This window comes from Malus sylvestris, chromosome 12, assembly GCF_916048215.2.
Source record: "Malus sylvestris chromosome 12, drMalSylv7.2, whole genome shotgun sequence".
Lineage (NCBI taxonomy): Eukaryota > Viridiplantae > Streptophyta > Magnoliopsida > Rosales > Rosaceae > Malus > Malus sylvestris.
In genome coordinates, this window is record NC_062271.1 from 6,194,760 (window position 1) to 6,215,216 (window position 20,457).

General features: G+C 41.1%; 1 protein-coding gene across 2 annotated transcripts; it reads right to left on the reverse strand.

Annotated features, from left to right (window-relative positions):
- Nucleotides 1-989: 989 nt before the first annotated feature.
- On the reverse strand, nt 990-4,682 carry LOC126592667 (delta(12)-fatty-acid desaturase FAD2-like). Of its 2 annotated transcripts, none has more exons than XM_050258423.1 (2): nt 4,516-4,682; nt 990-2,289 (listed from the first exon to the last, which is right to left on the reverse strand). In XM_050258423.1, exon 2 carries the CDS (start codon nt 2,276-2,278, stop codon nt 1,130-1,132), a length of 1,149 nt encoding a protein of 382 aa, XP_050114380.1. In that variant the 5' UTR covers nt 2,279-2,289; nt 4,516-4,682; the 3' UTR covers nt 990-1,129. The 2 variants fall into 2 exon arrangements, with proteins under 2 accessions (XP_050114380.1, XP_050114381.1); XM_050258424.1 differs by having other exon boundaries at nt 990-2,314; nt 4,516-4,627.
- Between the last annotated feature and the right edge of the window lie 15,775 nt (nt 4,683-20,457).

Genomic DNA, 20,457 nt, shown 5'->3' on the forward strand with positions numbered 1-20,457 from the left:
AGAACATTCAACTGCCTGAACTAACCCACTCAATTTCGTTTTTAGTTTTCCTTGTTGGGCTTGAACTTTTTTTTTGTTCACTTAATCACAATATTTACCTACCAATTCCAGCTTTTCTGTTCAAGTCTTGGCTTCCTCTTTTTTCATGTCTGTTGAATGTCTTGATATGGGAAGGGAGAGAATGAACTCATGGCCTTGAATGCAGACAATACTCTGAAGCAACTAGATTACAAGCTCCTTACATATTTCTTCACTTCAATATTCCCCTTTCCATTTCTCCTCGATCCCTCCTTTTATTATTGCAACCACTAATCTTCTCGAAGAATTTTCGCAATTCTCCCGGAAAGTGCGTAGAACTCTGGCTTGGGTGTTCACACCACCTCGTTCCATGTGTGTGCCCTCTTTGGCACTGTTACTTGTGGGTTGCTTCTTGCGGGCTTCCTTAGTTTGGTCCTTAGATTGGTGGCTGCAATTTGTTGGGTGCTCTTTGGAGGATGATCAAGTCTTTTGTTCTTCCACTTCTGGGGCGTTGCTTGGCTTGATTTCAAGCGGTTGTTGGGGTCTTGGTTTGCAGCGTCGGATACAGCCTTCTACGGTGTGTCTTATTATTTATTTATTTTCTGATTTGGGCTCAAAAATGTACTTTTGGGGTTCATTTTTGGTTGTGTGCTTATCTTGTATTTAGGCCCCTTTTTTTTTGGTAAACATATTTAGGCCTCTTTATATAATTATGTTTTATGTTTGTTGGTAATGAAGTTACTTTGTCAAAAAAAAAATCTTTTGTCGACCAGAAAAAAATCAAGATGTTGTTTAACTCTCAAATGCTCCAAAAAAGCCACCCTTCAGTGGCAGCCTAATTTGGGCAAGCATCTTATGTTTTGGATTTGGCTTTTAGATTAAGCACTTTGCAGGCTTTGTGCTTAAGAGAAAAGAACACAACAGAGATCACCCTTGTGTTTCAATTTCAACGATAACTAGAGATGTAAAAATTATTGAAAAAGCACTTCAATTAATAATTTGGTAGTTCCAAAAAACCAAGACACCTACAACATAAGTTAAGGGAACCTCAGATCCATTACAAAGAACCTAAAACTCCCAAAATGCTCACCGACTTCGGCAACTTTCAGAATCACAGCTTTTTATTGTACCAGAAGACACCTTTCTTGGCACCCTCATCGGGCTCGACGTAGATACACTCCTTCGCCTCTCTAAACATTGCCTTGTAAACCGGAGTCCCGTCAAACTGATAGTACTCGCCCAATATCGGCTTGATTGCCTTGGTCGCCTCCATTGCGTGATAGTGAGGCATGGTTGAGAACAAATGGTGCGCAACGTGAGTGTCTGTGATGTTGTGGAAAACCTTGTTCAGGATTCCGTAGTCTCTGTCAACGGTGGCCAAAGCTCCCCTAAACCAGTCCCATTCAGAGGCATCATAGTGCGGCAATGCGGGGTGGGTGTGCTGCAAGTACGTGATCAGTACCAAAAATCCATTCACCACCATTAGAGGACCTCCGTAGAAGCATATAACCCAAGCAAGCCCCTTTGCAACGGCAAGACGGTAAAGCCCATAGAAGACAGCAAGAACACCAGCATCGGACACAAATATCTGCAATCGTTCGCGATCAGAGTAGATTGGCCCATACGGATGAAAGTGGCAAGCAAATCCTTTGTAGGGCCTTCCAGAAACATTGAACGCAAGATACAAAGGCCAGCCTAGAGTGAGTTGGATGAGGAGTGTGAGGAATCTGCCTGGCGGATTGTTGAGATATTTGGCATGCCATCCAATTTCGAACTTCTGCTTGGGGACAAAGACTTCATCTCGCTCAAGGGAACCTGTGTTGGAATGGTGGCGGCGATGGCTATACTTCCATGAGAAGTACGGGACAAGGAGGCAAGAGTGGAGGATCAAACCAACAGTGTCATCCAGCCATTGATAATCACTGAAAGCATGGTGACCGCACTCATGTGCTATGACCCAAACACCGGTGAGAACACAGCCCTGAACGTACCAGAAAATCGGCCATGCCAAGAAGGATAGAGGTTGAGACAGATTCTGAATGTAGGTGGAAGCAATGTAGTAAAGGATAGAGGCAATGGTGAGGTCATAAAAGACATAGGAGAAGGAGCGGATAACAGAGCGCTGAAAACAATGAGGTGGGATGGCTTTCTTGACCTCACCGAGGCTGAACGGAGGCTTAGAGTACGGAACTCTCTTGTGGGTGTCAGCATCCGCATTTTTGCGCACAGGGGGCGCAACCATTCTTCCACCGGCACCCATTGTTCCCAAATCTGCCAAGAACAAAGAGTCAAACGGCTGAAAATAATGTAAAATTACAGATTTCAGATCTCAAATATTCCTCCCTTTAAGCACTTGAAAGTTAATAACACAGAGAAAAGAAGACAGAACAAAAGTTACTTGAAAAAATATGACCAACCAATCAAGATTTATAATATATTGCGGTTTGAAGCCTGACACGACAACCACTCAAAATTAGAACACAAACGTAGACGGACCAAAACAAACGTTGACAGGCAAGTGGAATATTCCAAAAAATCCAACGTTACAACTTGAAGAACAGTAAGAAGCCCACGACAACATCGCTTCTCACTGGCAAAGACAGAGACGGCAAGACCAACAAGTTGATACAAGTTCCGGAGGGCTTAAACTCCTTGATTAAGTTGTAATTGGCAATTTGACTACCACATTAAACCAAATCAATCGACCCAAACACCTAATCCAAAACGACAATTCCATCTATTTTTTAGTATATAGCTACTGAAAAACGCATATTTCGTTTTCTTGTTATAGGTTTAATCACTATTTGAGGCACTTCTTCTGTCTCCTTGCATCAGTACAACTGATGCAGATTGTCTGCCTCCTGTTTGATGCTCTTCTCGTCCCCTTTTATTTTATGCGATCACGATTAAACCACGTCAACATTTTATATTAATGTTTTATAAAAATAATAAGATAAAAAATAATAAAAATATAAAATGTTGACGTAACTTAACTGTAACAGCACGAATAAGAGAAAATGGAAAAGACGGCAGACAATCTGCCTCCCAGTACAACAAGGAATCACTTGTGGAAATGCAACGCTCAAAACTTAAAACAACAACAAAGCACTGTTAATAAAAGGGAAAATTAGACTATATACAAAAGCACCTTTTGACTTGTTCGGTTGTGATTAGGACCCACATCTTTAATTAATCAAAATCATAAGCATCAAAGCTGCTGCGTCTGAAAGCAATCCACCGTACTAGAAAATATCAAAGTTTACAATTGACAAGGAATTCAAACGAAAAATCTTTGAACAAAATCAAGTACACGTAACCTGCAGAAAATGTATTTGATTCGCGTCCCAATATCGTGGCCTTAAACACGATTAACTAAATAATAATCTTAATATATGTATATATAAAAAGTGAGAAAGTTTGAAACTTTAAATTGAAAAAAAGACCATTACCACAGAAGCTATTTTCTAAGCATGATTCGCTTTACAATTAGGCTTTGATTTTGACTAATTATACCTCATTCACCTTGTCAATTACCAAAACACCCAGATTGTTTTGTTGCCAACGAATTTTAATTTGGTAAAATCACATCGTTTTCAGAGTATTCCCCAAAAAACTGTTGCAATACATGGTGTTTCTCGTTGGTTTTTTTCCTAATTTTCAACCCAAAAGCCGCCCAACTTTTCCAAATTTACAGCAAATAAAACTAAAGCTTGTCAGAAAATGTGCACACATGCCGGGACTCGGTCGCAACCCATTTAACGAATTGTTAAACGCGGCGTTGCAGGGGGAACGAAGACGGAAGGGCCAGAAAAAGCGTGCCCAAAAAGAACCGACCCGCATAGCACAAAAAAACTGAGTCCGTATCAACAAATAATATTTCTTTATAAGAAAATTAATAAACAACTAAAAAAATTCAGATATTTGGAATTTATTATAAAGTCGACCCAAACCAATCAGACTTTCCGCTTTGCAAGAATTACGTAAACAAGAATAATCTTTCCGTGGCGCTAAAAGCTCCACCTCATATTTGTAATTTATCAAATGAAAAAAATGAAATGATGAAATAGCGAGAGATCACGTGGACGCCATGGAAGGACCAAATCAAAGAACGCGACAAAAGATCCAGACTGTTAGGCTCGGATGACCCAGATCGGACTCCGAACAACTCAATTACTTTAATAAAAAAAAATAACCCAAAGAATCAAAGGGATTATAATATTTTTTAATCTAGGCTCAAAAAATCTTAGCCGTCCATACCGGAAAGAAAAATCGATCGAACAGGAGGATCTGAATCTCAGGAGAAACGAACGGTCAAAATATTTTCGCCATTAACGGCTAGATCTAACCTATATTACGCCATTGAAGCAGAAAACGGAGCTCGAGCATACATATCTCCAATCACATTCGATCACAAAACGCGAAATGCAAGTGAAAATCTCAGAAATTCAAACCAGAAGCAAAATGCATCAGGAAAATAAAATAAGAGAGGGAAACTACCTGAAACGAGAGGCTCTTCTACCTTCTCCCTCCCTCTCTGTCTCTCTGTCTCTCTATCTCTCTCGGGGCCTCCTGTTCGATCAGGAATCTCCGGCCCTTTTGAAGTGGTTACGAGCCCTGCGGACACGACTATATAAGCTTAGGTTCTTACTGTTTCATCGGTGAACACGTGGCGGCCGATTATTGGATCCTTTTTGTTACTTTTGCTCGCTTTTCGTGACTCTATCAATGCTCTGCCTCAGGCTACTAACTGATTTTTATCTGCGATAGTGGCCGTTGATTGAGCTGAGGAAGTGAGTTTTTCCTACCACTTTCAACGGTGTAGATGGGATGTATCTACCCATGCAAAGTGAAAAATATCTAAGGAATCTGTCCACTTGGAAAACAAAATAAAATTTGACGGTTTCACGTGCGAGTGGGACCATCGTGGGGATGGTGAACTTTTTTAATCACGAAAATAACCCCCTTTGAAGTTCATGAATACGTAGCGGAAGAAGAAAATTTAAATTTTGAATGTCTTGTAACAGTGGCTTCGTGTCGTGGGCAATGCCAGCCAGCGATGAAGGTGATTTGTTTGGATGCTCTTTTCATCCATTTTTTTTTTTGTTGTCACGATTAAGTTATTTTAATTTTTTATATTAATTTTTTTTATAAAGATAATAAGACAAAAAGTAATAAAAATATAAAATATTAACGTGACTTAACCGTAACCTCACAAATAGAAATGAATGGAAAGGGCACTCAAAAAGGAGCAGACAATCTGCCTCCTTCTCTTTTAACACCTACATATGAAAACAAGAATACAATAATCACAGCATCCCTGGTTCGACAACAACTTTGATGTTTGTGTACTTATTTAGTGTAAGTTATTTTTCTCTAATTCGTATTAAGCAAATGCTAGGTAAACTAACATTTTTAATTAAATTTGTAAATTATGTGATCTGTCATTCATAAGAAATAAATACGTTAATCAACATTTAAATAATAATTCAAATTAATCCTCCAACAGAAGAAATGTTAATCCGAACAGTATGAAAAGTCCAATTCATCCAACATTTTTAATTACACAACATTCAAGTTGTCCATCCCTCTCTCATTTCCTAAATGACTTGAATCGGGGACAACAGTTGTGAATACAAGCTTGCCTACAAACTCAAACCATGCAACGTTTGGTGCACATGGCTCGGCGATTCCACCTGCGCCAACTTGGCCCATTCCTCATTTCCCCTTCAACCTGGGAAGTTTCATAGTTTCCAAATTGAGGTCATACCTCCATCTCTAACTCTGCGCTCGAGCTCTTCTTTTTTACAAGACCTGCGTTTTCCTCTTCCTCTTCGCCCCTTCCTTCGGCGTGGGAAGCTTTCATAGACTCCAAATCCATGTCTCAACTCCATCACCAACTCCGCGCTCAAGCTCTTCTTTTCAACAAGGCTTGCATTTCCCTTTCTCCCACTCCAATTCCTCATTTCTCAAATGAAGGGAGGTATAAAAGTGACTTTATATTATTTCCTCCATTAGGTTCTTTTAAGAGAAAGTTTGGAGGCACAAGCCTCCCACTCTCTATCTATGACCGGCCACTTGGGTGAAGATTAGCTAGCAATCTTTCATCATCCAAGTCATTCCATTTTCTCTTCACACCTCATCCTTGGTGTGGATACTTAGAAGCTTAAAACCTTGCAACCTTTGCAGATTCTTTCCTCAAATCTTCAAGGAGCAAAGGGAAAGCAAAAGAGTAGAAATTTAAGGAGAGAATATCAACCATAAGGAAGCATCCAAGGAGCTTGGAAAGAACTTGAAGGCCCTCCACTTGGGATAACCACTTGTGAACACAAGGATGAGCTTCAAGGGTATCTCTCATTTTTTAAATTTAAAGAGCCATGATTGATTCACTGCGTTGAAAGTTATGGGTTATACAACTTTTGTTAGTACTAGCTTACTTAAAGAGTTATTATGCATGGTTGTATGCTCAAATGTTCTTAATTTACAAAAAAATTCCTTCAGATTAATGAGGGCAAATATGTTGGATTTTTAGATCGCCAAGCCCGCCCTCACTCTAACGATACCGATATTGTCCCTAACTTTACCACCTGCCCAATCAGTCAGGTGTGGGGTTTTACCACAAAATGCGTTGGTATTAGTTAGAGTAGGGTAATTCTATTTAAACCCATTGGGTTTCTTTGAACACACCGATGTGGAACATTTAACACTCCCCCTCCCATGTAATCTCATTTAGTGGTTCACATATGAAGATCCACATCGGTAATTGAAACTCAGAGGTCGGCTCCCATTGGGCCTACTTGTTTTCAATGAAACTCAGCGGTCGTCTCTATATTAAGAGTTCATACTTGTTTCCTTATGCATGACAAGCTCGTTGGCTTGCACACAAGCTCATTGGTCTGCACGGGCCCACACCGTGCCTCTGATACCATGTTAGATTTTTAGATCGCCATACCCACCCCCACTCTAAAGACACCAATATTGTCCCCAACTTTACCACATGCCCAATCCGTCAGGTATGAGGTTTTACCACGAAAGGCCTCAATATTAGGCCACCTCCAACCGAAGGAACCAGAGGGCTAAGCCAGAGGTCTCGTGGAATCTAAGAGGTCCCCACGAAATCTGAAAAGGCCAAAGGGCTGGCTGCATGCAGTTAGCCAGTTAGCTAGGGGTTAGCCAGAAAAAACATTAATCCCGTCAGTTATAACCGACATGAATGCTTAAGCTAAAATTCAAATGCAATGGCTAGCTAACATCAGCTAGCCGTTGCATTTGATATTTTTTTTTTTACAGTTTTATTATTATTTTTTATTTACAAAATTTTTCCTATAACTTCTATTTTTCATATTTTTTTTAATTCTATTTTTTTTTCGTATAATTTTATTTTACAAAATTTGTTTAATATTTTTTTTTAAATTCTATTTTTTTCCTATAACTTCTATTTCACAAAATTTGTTTCATTTTATTTTTAAATTCTATTTGTTCCTATAACTTCTATTTCCCAAAATTTGTTTCATATTATTTTTTAAATTATATTTTTTTTCTATAACTTCCTAATCCATTATACAGCATTAAATTAAATTAAGTAACATGAAACAACATTAAACAATATGAAACAACATTAAATAACATTAACCAACATACAAATTATACAACATAAAAAAAACATTAAACAACATGAAACTTAAACAACATTTTTAAAAACATTTAACAACATAAAACTTAAACGCCTACTCCATGCTTCTTTTGGCCCAAAGATGTGCAACAAGATCCTGTTGCAGGTACTTGTTTGTGGTACTGTTGACCCTAAAAACTATCAAGCCTACGTGGCGCGCAGGCCAAGTAATCTATAAGCTAACTACGTCCTTCGGTGAATGCGGGGCGTGCCAACTCGTCGGCCGAGCTCGGTCGAGGAGTAAATTTGTTGATGTTGCGTTGGGTGCGCGGCTGACTTCTGCGTCTTGCGATTGCAACCGAGGAAGGAACACGTCTCGGCTTCTTAGGTTCTCGAACCTGAAGACAAGGCTACTATTCTTACGAAGTTCAATATCAAATTCGGCTTTCAATGTACCGAATGTAATAACTTGTAACACCTCACTTCGCCGAGAATGCTAATGAGATGACCTCGACCAATAAGGATTCAGAAATCCTTCTCGACCGAGACTTGGATAGGTAACCAACCGTCCTCGCCGCAGTGCTGTTGATGCCAACGGAAGATGCTGCGAGATCGGCTGATTCTGCGGTGACAGAGCTATCTATGCCGACTTAAGATATCATCGGTTGCTTTCACAGTGCTGTTGATGCCAACGGAAGATGTGTCAGCGAAAAGAGAAAATAAAAATCTCAAAGTTGTTGAGAGAGTTTGCGCAGGGCAGTTGTGTGTTAAATTGCAGGCCCCATTTGAATGGTCTGCCGCTTAGTATTTATAGAGATCTGCATGCTCAAGTCGTGGAAACCAATCCCAATTGTACTGTGACTCTAAGTCTTTATCTGTTGCTAATCCCACACCTTATCACATCAACCAAAACCTGTCGTCATCTTGAGAACCTGACCTTCCATCAAATTCGGCTTTCAAATATTTATCCTGATGCAATCTTGGCAATATTCAATGCACTTTGTTGTTTTGATTATGTAGAAAATAAAAGAATATTATTTTATTCTCTACCACATCTGATCTTTCGCATGCCCCAAGAGAGACCATCAAATGCATGCAAGCTAACATTCTGTCACATCACGTCACCAGTTCCTTATCCTATAGGCCAGTGATAAGAATCCCAACTCGAACTGTGTTGTTTGCTTCCAGATGACAAATATAGTTTGCATCCCATAACCAAGATAATTCACGTTAAAAGATAATTATTATAATAAAAATTATAATATTATCTCTTAACAATAATAAAATTATCTTCACTCTTCTATCCGACGGTTGGGAGCTATGCTCACTCAACGGCCTTGATTGCACAGGCCGATAATGTAAATTTGGGTCCACACATTGCCCCACAGTTTCCTTGAGCTTCGGCTTGTAAGCCGAATGGTTAAGGAAATTAATTTGCTCTTCGGAGTCAACGACTTCAAGCCCCTTAATAGACCACCTCGACCACCCCTCAGTCCAAATAACATTCCAATGCCAAAAAAACAATCTCAACAAAGGAAACTACTTGCTCGAAGTCGAGGTACACTCATAAAACCCGATTGTGCATATACAATTAATTTGAGCGACGAAACTACGGTTTGGCTCATGCATCTTCAAGCTTGACTGCTTGTAGAATCTAATTGCGCAGATTCTACGACCATGCACCCCTGATGATACTCACCCACCGAGCCACGCATAACAACATATATTTACCATATGCATTTCAACCACGCATGCTGTCGACTCGGCTGATTCTTCGGCTGCCACCATTTTACCCTTAACGATCCTCACGTTAGTCATTCTTGGTAAACAGTTGGCCATATATATATAGATACACTTGCCCATCAAGCTGCGAGCACTCGTCTAATAGCTCGGCCTAAAAATCCACCATAACATCGTTCTGATTCTCTCGGCCTCGGCCTAGACAGCCGAAAATTGTTTCCTCCCATAGTATGCGTCGAATGGCTCGGCCGAATAAGAGGGTGTGCCCACATGGAAGCCTACAACCTAAAATAAGTGACTTTTCATCAAACTTTTGAACCTGTTGTTTGCTTTTGCATGCCATCTTTCTTTTGGCTTATTTTGATGTGATGTCCTAGGCTATATATATATATATATATTCAACGATGATTCACGCCACAACATCTCACAATGTACCCCAATTTCAAAAGTTATGTCTACATAACTTAGAAAATATTTCTCGACAAGTTGGCCGAGCTTGGCCTAAAGTTATGTCTACATAACTTAGAAAATATTTCTCGACAAGTTGGCCGAGCTTGGCCTAAAGTTATGTCTACATAACTTAGAAAATATTTCTCGACAAGTTGGCCGAGCTCGGCCTAAGAAAAAAAAAAACCCTATCGGCAAGCAACAGCTCCTTTATATATTGGTTGATGCACAAAACTAGAGGTCTTGGAACAACGTAAATCCGACCGTGAATCTGCAAGTAATGTAAATAACACAAGATGTATCGTGGTTCACCCCAAGGTTTGGGCTACGTCCACACTGATTGTATTGTATTTCTCTGAGAAGTGAGAGAGAGAGAGAGAGAGAGAGAGGGCTCTGAGAGTGAGAGCGTTGAGAGGGTGAGGAGCCTTAGGAATTGGCCTCCTTCAATTGTGAGGGTGAGGGGTCCTTTTATAGAATAGGGACTCCTCACTTATTACATATTTACCTTTTTCTTTACCACATAATTACATTTAAGTCCCTCAAGTATTTATATGAGGTCTAAATACGAGGCCCTAAATATGGTATAAACAGTCACAAAATCAGCGAGGACTTTGGTACAACAGAAAGTGTCAGGTTTTGTAACCTTCGCTTGGTTGCTTCGGTCACTAGTGAGGATAAGTATGTAAATGAATAGAAACAGAGAAGCAAACTCAAGATATACGTGGTTCACCCAGATTGGCTACGTCCACAGAGTAGAGGAGTTCTCATTAATTGTGAAAGGTTTACACAAATACATAGGTTCAAGCTCTCCTTTTGTGAGTTCTAGTGAATAGTTTAGTACAAAATGGCATTAGAGGTTATTGTGGGAGAATGATCCCTATTTATAGAAGAGAGTTTCTAGTTTTGTTCTGACATTGATACATGTTGTGTTGTGATTGGCTTCTGATGTTGACACGTGTCGCGTTATGATTGGCTTTTGATGTCGACACGTGTCGCATTGTGATTGGCCTCCTGGTTGAAGGGAAGCTCTTCTGGGTCCTTGACGGTATAACGTTGACTGATGCTCAGTAGTTTCGGGATTGGTCAAGTATGGTACAAACAGTGCTCCCATAAGTTCCCGAGTGAGGGAAGCTCCTCGGTTGGGGACTTGCAAGATCCAAGCCACTGAGTAATCACGAAACTTCTAAGTACCGAAGTGTGGTATCATATTCACGTGCCTTATCTGTCTCATATGTAGATGTGGCATCTTCTCTGGAAGTACTTTTCCTCCATCCAGGGGTGGTATCTTTAACCGATGAAGATGCACAAGGTAATGTATCAATTTCACTTGAAGCTTACTTGTAGTTTCAGGCTTGGTCAAGTGCGATACAAACCCTATAGTAGGAGTCCCCCAAGTCGCCGAGCTAGGAGATTTGTAGAAGGAGGTAACAGACAAGGTAAGCAATCAGACTTCCAAGCAAGCAACCTGGATTGGAGGTTCGACCTCGGCTTCCTGTTGATTGTTCTCCTTCTCCTTGTGTCGTAAATAGCACCAAGGATAAGGAGAAGCAAATGGAGAAGAGATGATATGAAATACTTTTGCTTTTGAAGAAGTAACTTTCCACAGGCTTATTCTTGAACTAGGCTGGAGGGTTTTCTGGTTCCTTCCAGAGTATAAGGCCGACTCAAGAATTTGAGGGTCAAAACAAGTCCATCAAATCTAGAGTACATTCGACCTTGATGATATGGGATACTTTTGTTATTGACAGAATAGTGAATGTGGTATGGAAATGTGTCGTGCTGTAGTGATATGTTTCAGCTCACCATTGAACCTTCTGCTTCAATCTTTTGCATGGCAGAAGTGGTGTGCAACCTTTGCATTTAAATGGTCATTCAGAACATTCCTTCATAGTGACTCATCCACGCTTGGCAGCTTCAGTGTAAAGAGACAATATCTGATCAACTGTCATGAGGTATTTTCCGGTGGAATTCATGACCTTGACAGCAGTTGAGGAGGAGTACTCGAGAGCAATGCTAAGTAAGCAACCAGGCAAAGGTCTCAGGCAGTCAGTTCCAGATTTGAGGTTTGATTTCAAGTTCCGACTGACTGCTCTCTTTCTCCTTGTCCTGCAGGTGTGGACAAGGACAAAGACAAGGACAGGGAGAAAGCATGATATGGGATACTCTTGCTTTCGACCCTGATGATATGAGATACTCTTGTTCTTGGCGTGGCTTATTTGCTGAGGTATTATCGGGGGGAAATAAAGCTGAGTATTTCGAGAGGTTATGTTGAGGGTGCCTTCTCGAATGCGAGAAAGGGTTGAGCATTTTTGCAGGTTTGCATGTTCGTGGAGGAGGGAGGTCGACGTATATAAGGATTTCCCAATAGCAAGTAGTAATGCTATTCATTTACCCTTCTTGGTCACATCAATGTAGTGGAAGCTGCCAGCTTCACGTGTTTTAACTTTGTCAGAGCACTTTGAAAAAGTGGTATGTGGTATCTGGAAAGCTGATGTTGCGTGTGAAGATTACAGACAAGCTTTATCTAAGGAAATCTGGCTCTCAAAGTTCTGAGAGTTGTGCCTCTTCGGTTTTCGAACAAGCAAACCCGTCGGGGATTTGGCTCTCGAGATTTAGAAAGCGATGCCGCTTCGGTTTTTGAGAAAGTAATTATGTTGGGAGTCTTTTCTCGAATGTGAGTAAAGGTTGGACGTTCTTGCCAGCCTGTCTTGCCACGGAACACGGAGGTCGACACACATAGGGACTTTCCAGTTGTCAAGCAATGATGATGTTCCTTTACCCTTATGGGTAATAGTAGGGTAGCTGGAACTTCGAAATTCTCGCGCCTAAACTTTGTCAGAGATCTTTGGCAAAGTTATATGTGGTACCCGAGGAGTTGATGGTGCATGTGGAGAAGGGTGATTGAACAGCAAGATTCGCGTGCTTTCTACTTTACTAGAAATCTTCGACAGATTGCCCGTAATTTCCGCAAAGCTGAGTGTGCATGTGACAGGTGCTGACAAGGCTGAAAAAGCAAGTGCTTCTTCGATTTCTAAGATCGGCCCTCGTGGTCTCTGAGTAGCCCAGCTTTTGAGAAAGGAAGCACCTCTTCGATTTTTGAGATCGGCCCTCATGGTCTCTGAGCAGCCCAGCTTTTGAGAAAGCAAACGCCTCTTCGATTTCTGAAGCTCCGTCGAGTGCAGATTTTTATAGAGGCTGGCATTAAGTTCCACAGCACACTTGAATCTCCACCAGTAGAAGCTCCCTTCTTGCACTTCTAAGATCTTGATTTGTCTGACTTCTTCTCTCTTCAACACCTTTGAAAATGTCTGGCCCCTCCGACCGTCGTTTTGACTTGAACCTTGGAGAAGAGGCAGTCACACCTTCTCCAGACAACATATGGCGTCCATCCTTCATATCCTCTATTGGTCATCTTACCGTTAGGGATTCTGTGATGAAGAATGATATGACCGCTGCGGTGGTGGCCAGGAACCTTCTCACTCCCAGAGATAACAGACTACTTTCCAAACGGTCTGATGAGTTGGCTGTTAAGGATTCTCTGACTCTTAGTGTTCAGTGTGCAGCTTCTGTGTCTAATATGGCCCAACGCCTATTTGCTAGAACCCGCTAAGTTGAATCATTGGCTGCTGAAGTGATAAGTCTCAAACAGGAGATTAGAGGGCTCAAGCATGAGAATAAATAGTTGCACAGGCTCGCGCATGACTATGCTACAAACATGAAGAGGAAACTTAACCAGATGCAGGAATCTGATGGTCAGGCTTTACTTGATCATAAAAGGTTTGTGGGTTTGTTCCAAAGGCATTTATTGCCTTCGTCTTCTAGGGCTGTACCGCATAATGAAGCTCCAAATGATCAACCTCTAATGCCTCCTCCTTCTGGGGTTCTGTCCAGTACTGAGGCTCCGGATAACCACCCTCCGGTGCTTTCTCTTTATGGGGCTCTACCGACTGCTAAGACTTCCCCTAAGCAACCTCTGTGAAGACTCCCTTTTGTTTGTTTATTTTGACTCATGTATATGTACATATTTGTGGCTTATCGGAAATATTAATAAATAAGCTTTGCTTCATTTCAACATATTGTGTTAAATACACCAAAGCCTTCTTCAGAAACCCAGTAACCTTTCTCTTTCTCCTTCTCTTCAAAATCCCAAAACAGTCTTGAAGTTGGAAGCTTTTCCTCTGTTGGGTTTTCCTTCAGTAATTCAAAGGGCCAAAAGGGGTTCACCATGAACAACCTCTCTTCTTTGAGAGCCCTGGACTCCAGTCCACTCACCAGCCCCCGCTTCTTTGGGCCCCACCACCACAGGCCGATTCTCCTCCCAGGTTATCACGTGGCACAGCCGGAGCAATCAAAGTATCATCTGACCGGAGAAAAGTTAAGCACAATAGAAATGGATCTGAGAGAAAGCATCATCAACCAACTGCTTCAGACTGAAGGCAAGCAATCGAACCTCGTGTACTCGCCGCTGTCTATCTTCGTGCTATTGAGCCTGATCGCAGCTGGGTCAAAGGGTCAAAGGATTATATAAGATCTGCCCGTTTCCGCATTATCGTTCCCAAGTTGTATGCCGAATGAAAAGCTAGCCGCTGTGCAGGTAGGAACTGAGCGAGAAGGCAACCATGGACGCCGTGACCTTCACAACGCCACCACCAAGACTAAGAAGCAGAACAAGCCCGCCAGTCTGTTTCACAAGTCTACTTGCAGAAAGTCTTGGGCATTTTCTCTCTCTCCTCTCTCCCATGGCGTCGGCCTCGATGGAAGAGAAGCAGAAGTAGGCATACGAGGGATTGGGTGTGGGCGGAAAGGCCCGGAAGATGCCGAGTAACCTAAATATGGAAATATATAAATATGGTCTTATTGGGTTTTCATTATCTTCAAGATCTAGCATCGGAAACCTGTGATTTTCCTCGAAAATCGGTCTGGGATTTCTCGTTTCCTGAGAAAAAATCCGGTCGGAAGTTTTTTCAACTCACCCATTTCATCGGTTTTTCAGTAAAAGCTTCAACCTTTGAAGCCTGAGAGTTTGATTAAAGTTTTAAGGATCCTTCCAAATCTTCAAAATCATCATTCTTTATTGATTCATCTCTTCTGTTTGATTTGAAGCGCAACCTTGGTAATCCAGGGTGTCTGAGCCAAAGCTTCAATCTTCACCGTCCACCTGGCGATCAAACTTGGTTCTCATCATTTGGGTTTTGCTATAAATCCTCCCTCCAATGTTTGATTTCTTCAAATTCACACGCCCACTCACTCTGGTTTGTTTCTCGGTCCTCCAATTTCTTTGTTTTTACAAAAATGGCCAACTTTCTGGGGATTTTCACAGTGAAGAACTTGCTTGGGCTATCACTGGCTCTTAATCTGAGCTTGGTTCTGAGGGCGATTTACGAGAGCGTGAAGGATGAGGCCCACATGGGTTCTCTGTGGAGGAGCAGAGAGGGCCGTCAATGGCGGACGTAGCGAACAACCTCCCATTTCCGTCGCGAGTGGCCGTCCTCCTCCAATCCCTCAACGTCAACTGCATTAAACTTTACGACGCAGATCCGAACTTCCTCCAAACCTTCAGTAGATGCTGATGGAGATACCAAGAAAAGCAAAAGATAAGATCACCGTCTGTTGCCAATAATGAAAGTAGAGATACAGATAAGCTGTCTTACAACAATACCATTATTATCCCACTTTGGCGTTGTCTGCCATGCCAAAAGAGAAAAGAGAAAGAAAAGCAAAAGAAGAAAGCAGAAAAAAAAAAACAATCAAGTGAGTTATGGCACAAAAGCAAAAGACAGAGACATAGTGGAGAGAAAGAAGAAAAACAAAAGATCTTCCTATTATGATGATTTCTTCTGTCTGCCAGATGAAGAGATAGAGAGAGTGCAGCAGGAAAACACAAGCAAAAGTAAGGAATAAACATTCCACCAGAATGATGTGGTTTATTTTCCTTATTTTTGAATGATGTAATTTATTTTTCGTATCTTTCGGAGATATCTGTATAAACCCCATAAGATGGTAAAAAAAAAAAAAAAAAAAAAAAAAAAAAAAAAAAAAAAAAAAAAAAAAACCCATAAGCCCAAAATAGCACCAACCAGGTCATTAAAAGTACGTTCAGTACTCCACAATTATTCAACAACCCGCCGTTATTACTATCAACCAGGTGACTAAAAGTACGCCCAGTACTCCAAAATTATTCGGCAACCCGTCGCTATTACCACCAACCAGGTGATGAAATGTACAACCCGTACTCTAATATCGTTTGGCAAATAGCCATTCATGCCACCAACCAAGTGATGAGATGTACAACCTGTACTCTCATTTGGCAACTAGCCATTCATGCCACCAACCAGGAGATCAAAAGTACGCCTAGTACTTCATATTATATATGAGCATTACTCATATCAATCATATATAAACATTCATGAGCATCACTCATATCAGTCATACATAAACATTCATGAGCATCACTCATGTCAACATTCATGAGCATCACTCATGTTAACATCCATGAGCATCACTCATGTCAATCAAACGTTCATGAGTATCACTTATGTCAATCAACTTCAAAAGCTTCATTTACAGAGCTACAGCTTCAAAAGCTTCATTTACAAAAGCTCTAGCTTCAAAAGCTTCATTTACAGAGCTCCAGCTTCAAAGCTTCACTTACAAAGCTTCAGTGCAGAGTATACAAATACTGCCTCCAAACAACCGTCACTTCGGCCCATACATAGATTCAATTTGAAGTCTCCAGCCAACAGACTCTATTGACCGAAGACTTGGGGGACTACATTATGTACCATATATTAGGCCTCAACTGGGCCTCATGAAAAATACTTGGGGGACTTAGCCCACTACTTATGTATTGAGGAGCGATCCTTTATTCTATAAAAGAGACTCCCTCACTTTCATTAGAGATCACCCATTATTCATGTACTGAAGAGCGAGCCCTTATTTTATAAAAGGGACTCCCTCACATTCATTAGAGAGCAACACCGCCTACTGAGCAACCGCCTCGCCGCGAGCATCAACTCTAGCCCATCATTTATGTATTGAGGAACGAGCCCTTATTCTATAAAAGGGACTCCCTCATCATCATTAGATAGCATCAACTTTAGCTCATCATTCATGTATGGAGGAGCGAGCCCTTATTTTATAAAAGGGACTCCCTCACTTTCAAAACGCCGAAAGCCGAGCCAACCAAGGCAACATAAGCTACGAGCCGAGCAGCCTCGCAGCGTGTGCTACTTCTGGTTAAGCATCATTTCAGATTGAGCACTGCCTCATATCGAGTATCAGTTCAAGACAACATCTAGTTACTTCGGCCCACACATGGACTGAATTTCAAGTCTCCAGCCAAAAGACTCTTTTGACTGAAGACTTGGGGGACTACTGTTTATACCATATTTAGGAACTCGTATTTAGACCTCATATAAATACTTGAGGGACTTAAATGTAATTATGTGGTAAAGAAAAGGGTAAATATGTAATAAGTGAAGAGTCCTTATTCTATAAAAGGACCCCTCACCCTCACAATTGAAGGAGGCCAATTCCTAAGGCTCCTCACCCTCTCAACGCTCTCTCTCTCACTTCTCAGAGAAATACAATACAATCAGTGTGGACGTAGCCCAAACCTTGGGGTGAACCACGATACATCTTATGTTATTTACATTACTTGCAGATTCACGGTCGGATTTACGTTGTTCCAAGACCTCCGGTTTTGTGCATCAACATATGTACTTACTTTCGACAAGTTTAAATCTGATCCGCTGATTATATCACCCGTATCACCCGTGCCCCTTTTATTTTCTTAAGCATCGGCTAGGTAGCCGAATGGTTTAAGGAAATAATTTATTCTTTTTTTTTTTTTCAGCAAAAGAAAACAAAAGTGGCCGAACTATAAAGTGGAGGAGGCTAACGATGCTTTATTCCAAGTCGAGATTTTTGTATATCAACACAGCCAATCAACTTTTGCATTGAGCCGAATAAAAAATGATCTCCAAATATATTTAACTTGGAAAAATATTTTTTATCGGCCGCCAAATGTGTTGAACAATTATTATGCCCCCCCAGGCACAATAATTTCGCAAATTTCAGTTTTTAACTCGAACAACTTAGCCGAACGGGATTTCTCCATATCAGCTTTATCACCAATAATCATATCAATTGATGTAGTTTTGCCATCTAAACCCATGTCTTGGCCTTGTTCGTCATTGGAGCACTTATCCGACGAATCATTTTCTAAGTTGATTTGTAACTCAGAAACTTGAACTGTTTCTTCTAGGCCTACCATAATTTCAGTCTCGACCGACAAAACAGGTGGCCTAGGTTTTTCTTCGGCCATCTTGACAGTCTTCTTAAGCCGAATTTTAATTGTGGCTGGAGTGGAAAATTGCCCCCCGGTCTTTTCAACCAACCATTCACCAAATGGGATTGATTTGTAATCGAAAACGTAAGGAAAATGATCTCCATTTAGCCAGGCATTAAATCGAGCCCTGTCTTCATCTACCCATTTCTCTTGCAGGGTAACAGGAGCTTTTATTCGCAACATGTAAGCAAATGATTTTTGCATCTCTCTAAGGCCACAAAGAACTTTTTCCACTTCCAAAGATCTTTTACGTTCCTCGTCGTGTTTTTCCAATTGCTCTAGGAGCTCGTGCAATTGGCTACGTGGAGCTGGATTGAGATCTTGATATATCATATGAACTTCGTAGTTTTAACACTCTGTCCCACTAGGCGTGCCAACATGTTGACCCTAAAAACTACCAAGCCTACGTGGCGCGCAGGCCAAGTAATCTATAAGCTAACTACGTCCTTCGGTGAATGCGGGGTGTGCCAACTCGTCGGCCGAGCTCGGCCGAGGAGTAAATTTGTTGATGTTGCGTTGGGTGGGCGGCTAACTTCTGCGTCTTGCGATTGCGACCGAGGAAAGAACACGTCTCGGCCTCTTGGGTTCTCGAACCTGAAGACAAGGCTACTATTCTTACGAAGTTCAATATCAAATTCGGCTTTCAATGTGCCGAATGTAATAACTTGTAACACCTCACTTCGCCGAGAAGGCTAATGAGATGACCTCGACCAATAAGGATTCGGAAATCCTTCTCGACCGAGACTTGGATAGGTAACCAACCGTCCTCGCCGCAGTGCTGTTGATGCCAACGGAAGATGTTGCGAGATCGGTTGATTCTGCGGTGACAGAGCTATCTATGCCGACTTAAGATATCACCGGTTGCTTTCACAGTGTTGTTGATGCCAACGGAAGATGTGTCAGCGAAAAGAGAAAATAAAAATCTCAAAGTTGTTGAGAGAGTTTGCGCATGGCAGTTGTATGTTGAATTGCAGGCCCCATTTGAATGGTCTGCCGCTTAGTATTTATAGAGATCTGCATGCTCAAGTCGTGGAAACCAATCCCAATTGTACTGTGACTCTAAGTCTTTATATGTTGCTAATCCCACACCTTATCACATCAACCAAAACCTGTCGTCATCTTGCGAACCTGACCTTCCATCAAATTCGGCTTTCAAATATTTATCGTAATGCAATCTTGGCAATATTCAATGCACTTTGTTGTTTTGATTATGTAGAAAATAAAAGAATATTATTTTATTCTCTACCACATATGATCTTTCGCATGCCCCAAGAGAGACCATCAAATGCATGCAAGCTAACCTTCTGTCACATCACGTCACCATTTCCTTATCCTATAGGCCAGTGATAAGAATCCCAACTCGAACTGTGTTGTTTGCTTCCAGATGACAGATATAGTTTGCATCCCATAACCAAGATAATTCACGTTAAAAGATAATTATTATAATAAAAATTATAATATTATCTCTTAACAATAATAAAATTATTATCACTCTTCTATCCGACGGTTGGGAGCTATGCTCACTCAACGGCCTTGATTGCACGGGCCGATAATGTAAATTTGGGTCCAAACAGGTACGAGAACGTATCATTCTATAATGCTAAAACGAGCCCTTTGGCCCTCGGTTGGAGACGGAGATAAATATGGTCATGTACTGTTCATTAAAATATTAAGGTCATCTCCAATCGAGGGCTGGCCAGAGGGCTCGTTTTGGCCCCTGGCCCTCCAAGATATTAATATTTGAATGAACAGTACATGACCATATTTGCCTCCGTCTCCAACCGAGGGCCAAAGGGTCATAGGGTCAAACATAATTTATTATTTAAATTTAAAAACTACAACAACTTAAATTCAAATCTAACAACAACTTAAATTTAAAAACTACAACGATAACTGGCCCAAAAAATCAAAAAAATTAGAACTTAAATTTAATGAATGGTTTAGGTATTTATAGGGAAAAAAATTAGAAGAATTAAAAAAAAAAAATTGGGCCAAAAAACCAAAAAAAAATTTGAATACAACGGCTATAATCGACATGATTGCTCTATTTTCTGGCTAGCCCTCCAGCCCTTGGGCTCATTCTGATTTCGTGGGGCCCTCTCAGATTCCACGAGCCCTCAAGCCTAATCCTCGGTTGGAGACGATTTTCGGACTATTTTCGGCCCTCTGGCCCTTTGGACCATTTGGTTGGAGATGACCTAATATCTTAGGGGGTCAGAGGGTTAAAACGAGTCATCTGACCATCCCTCAGTTAGAGATGACCTTAGTTAAAGTATGGTAATTCTATTTAAAC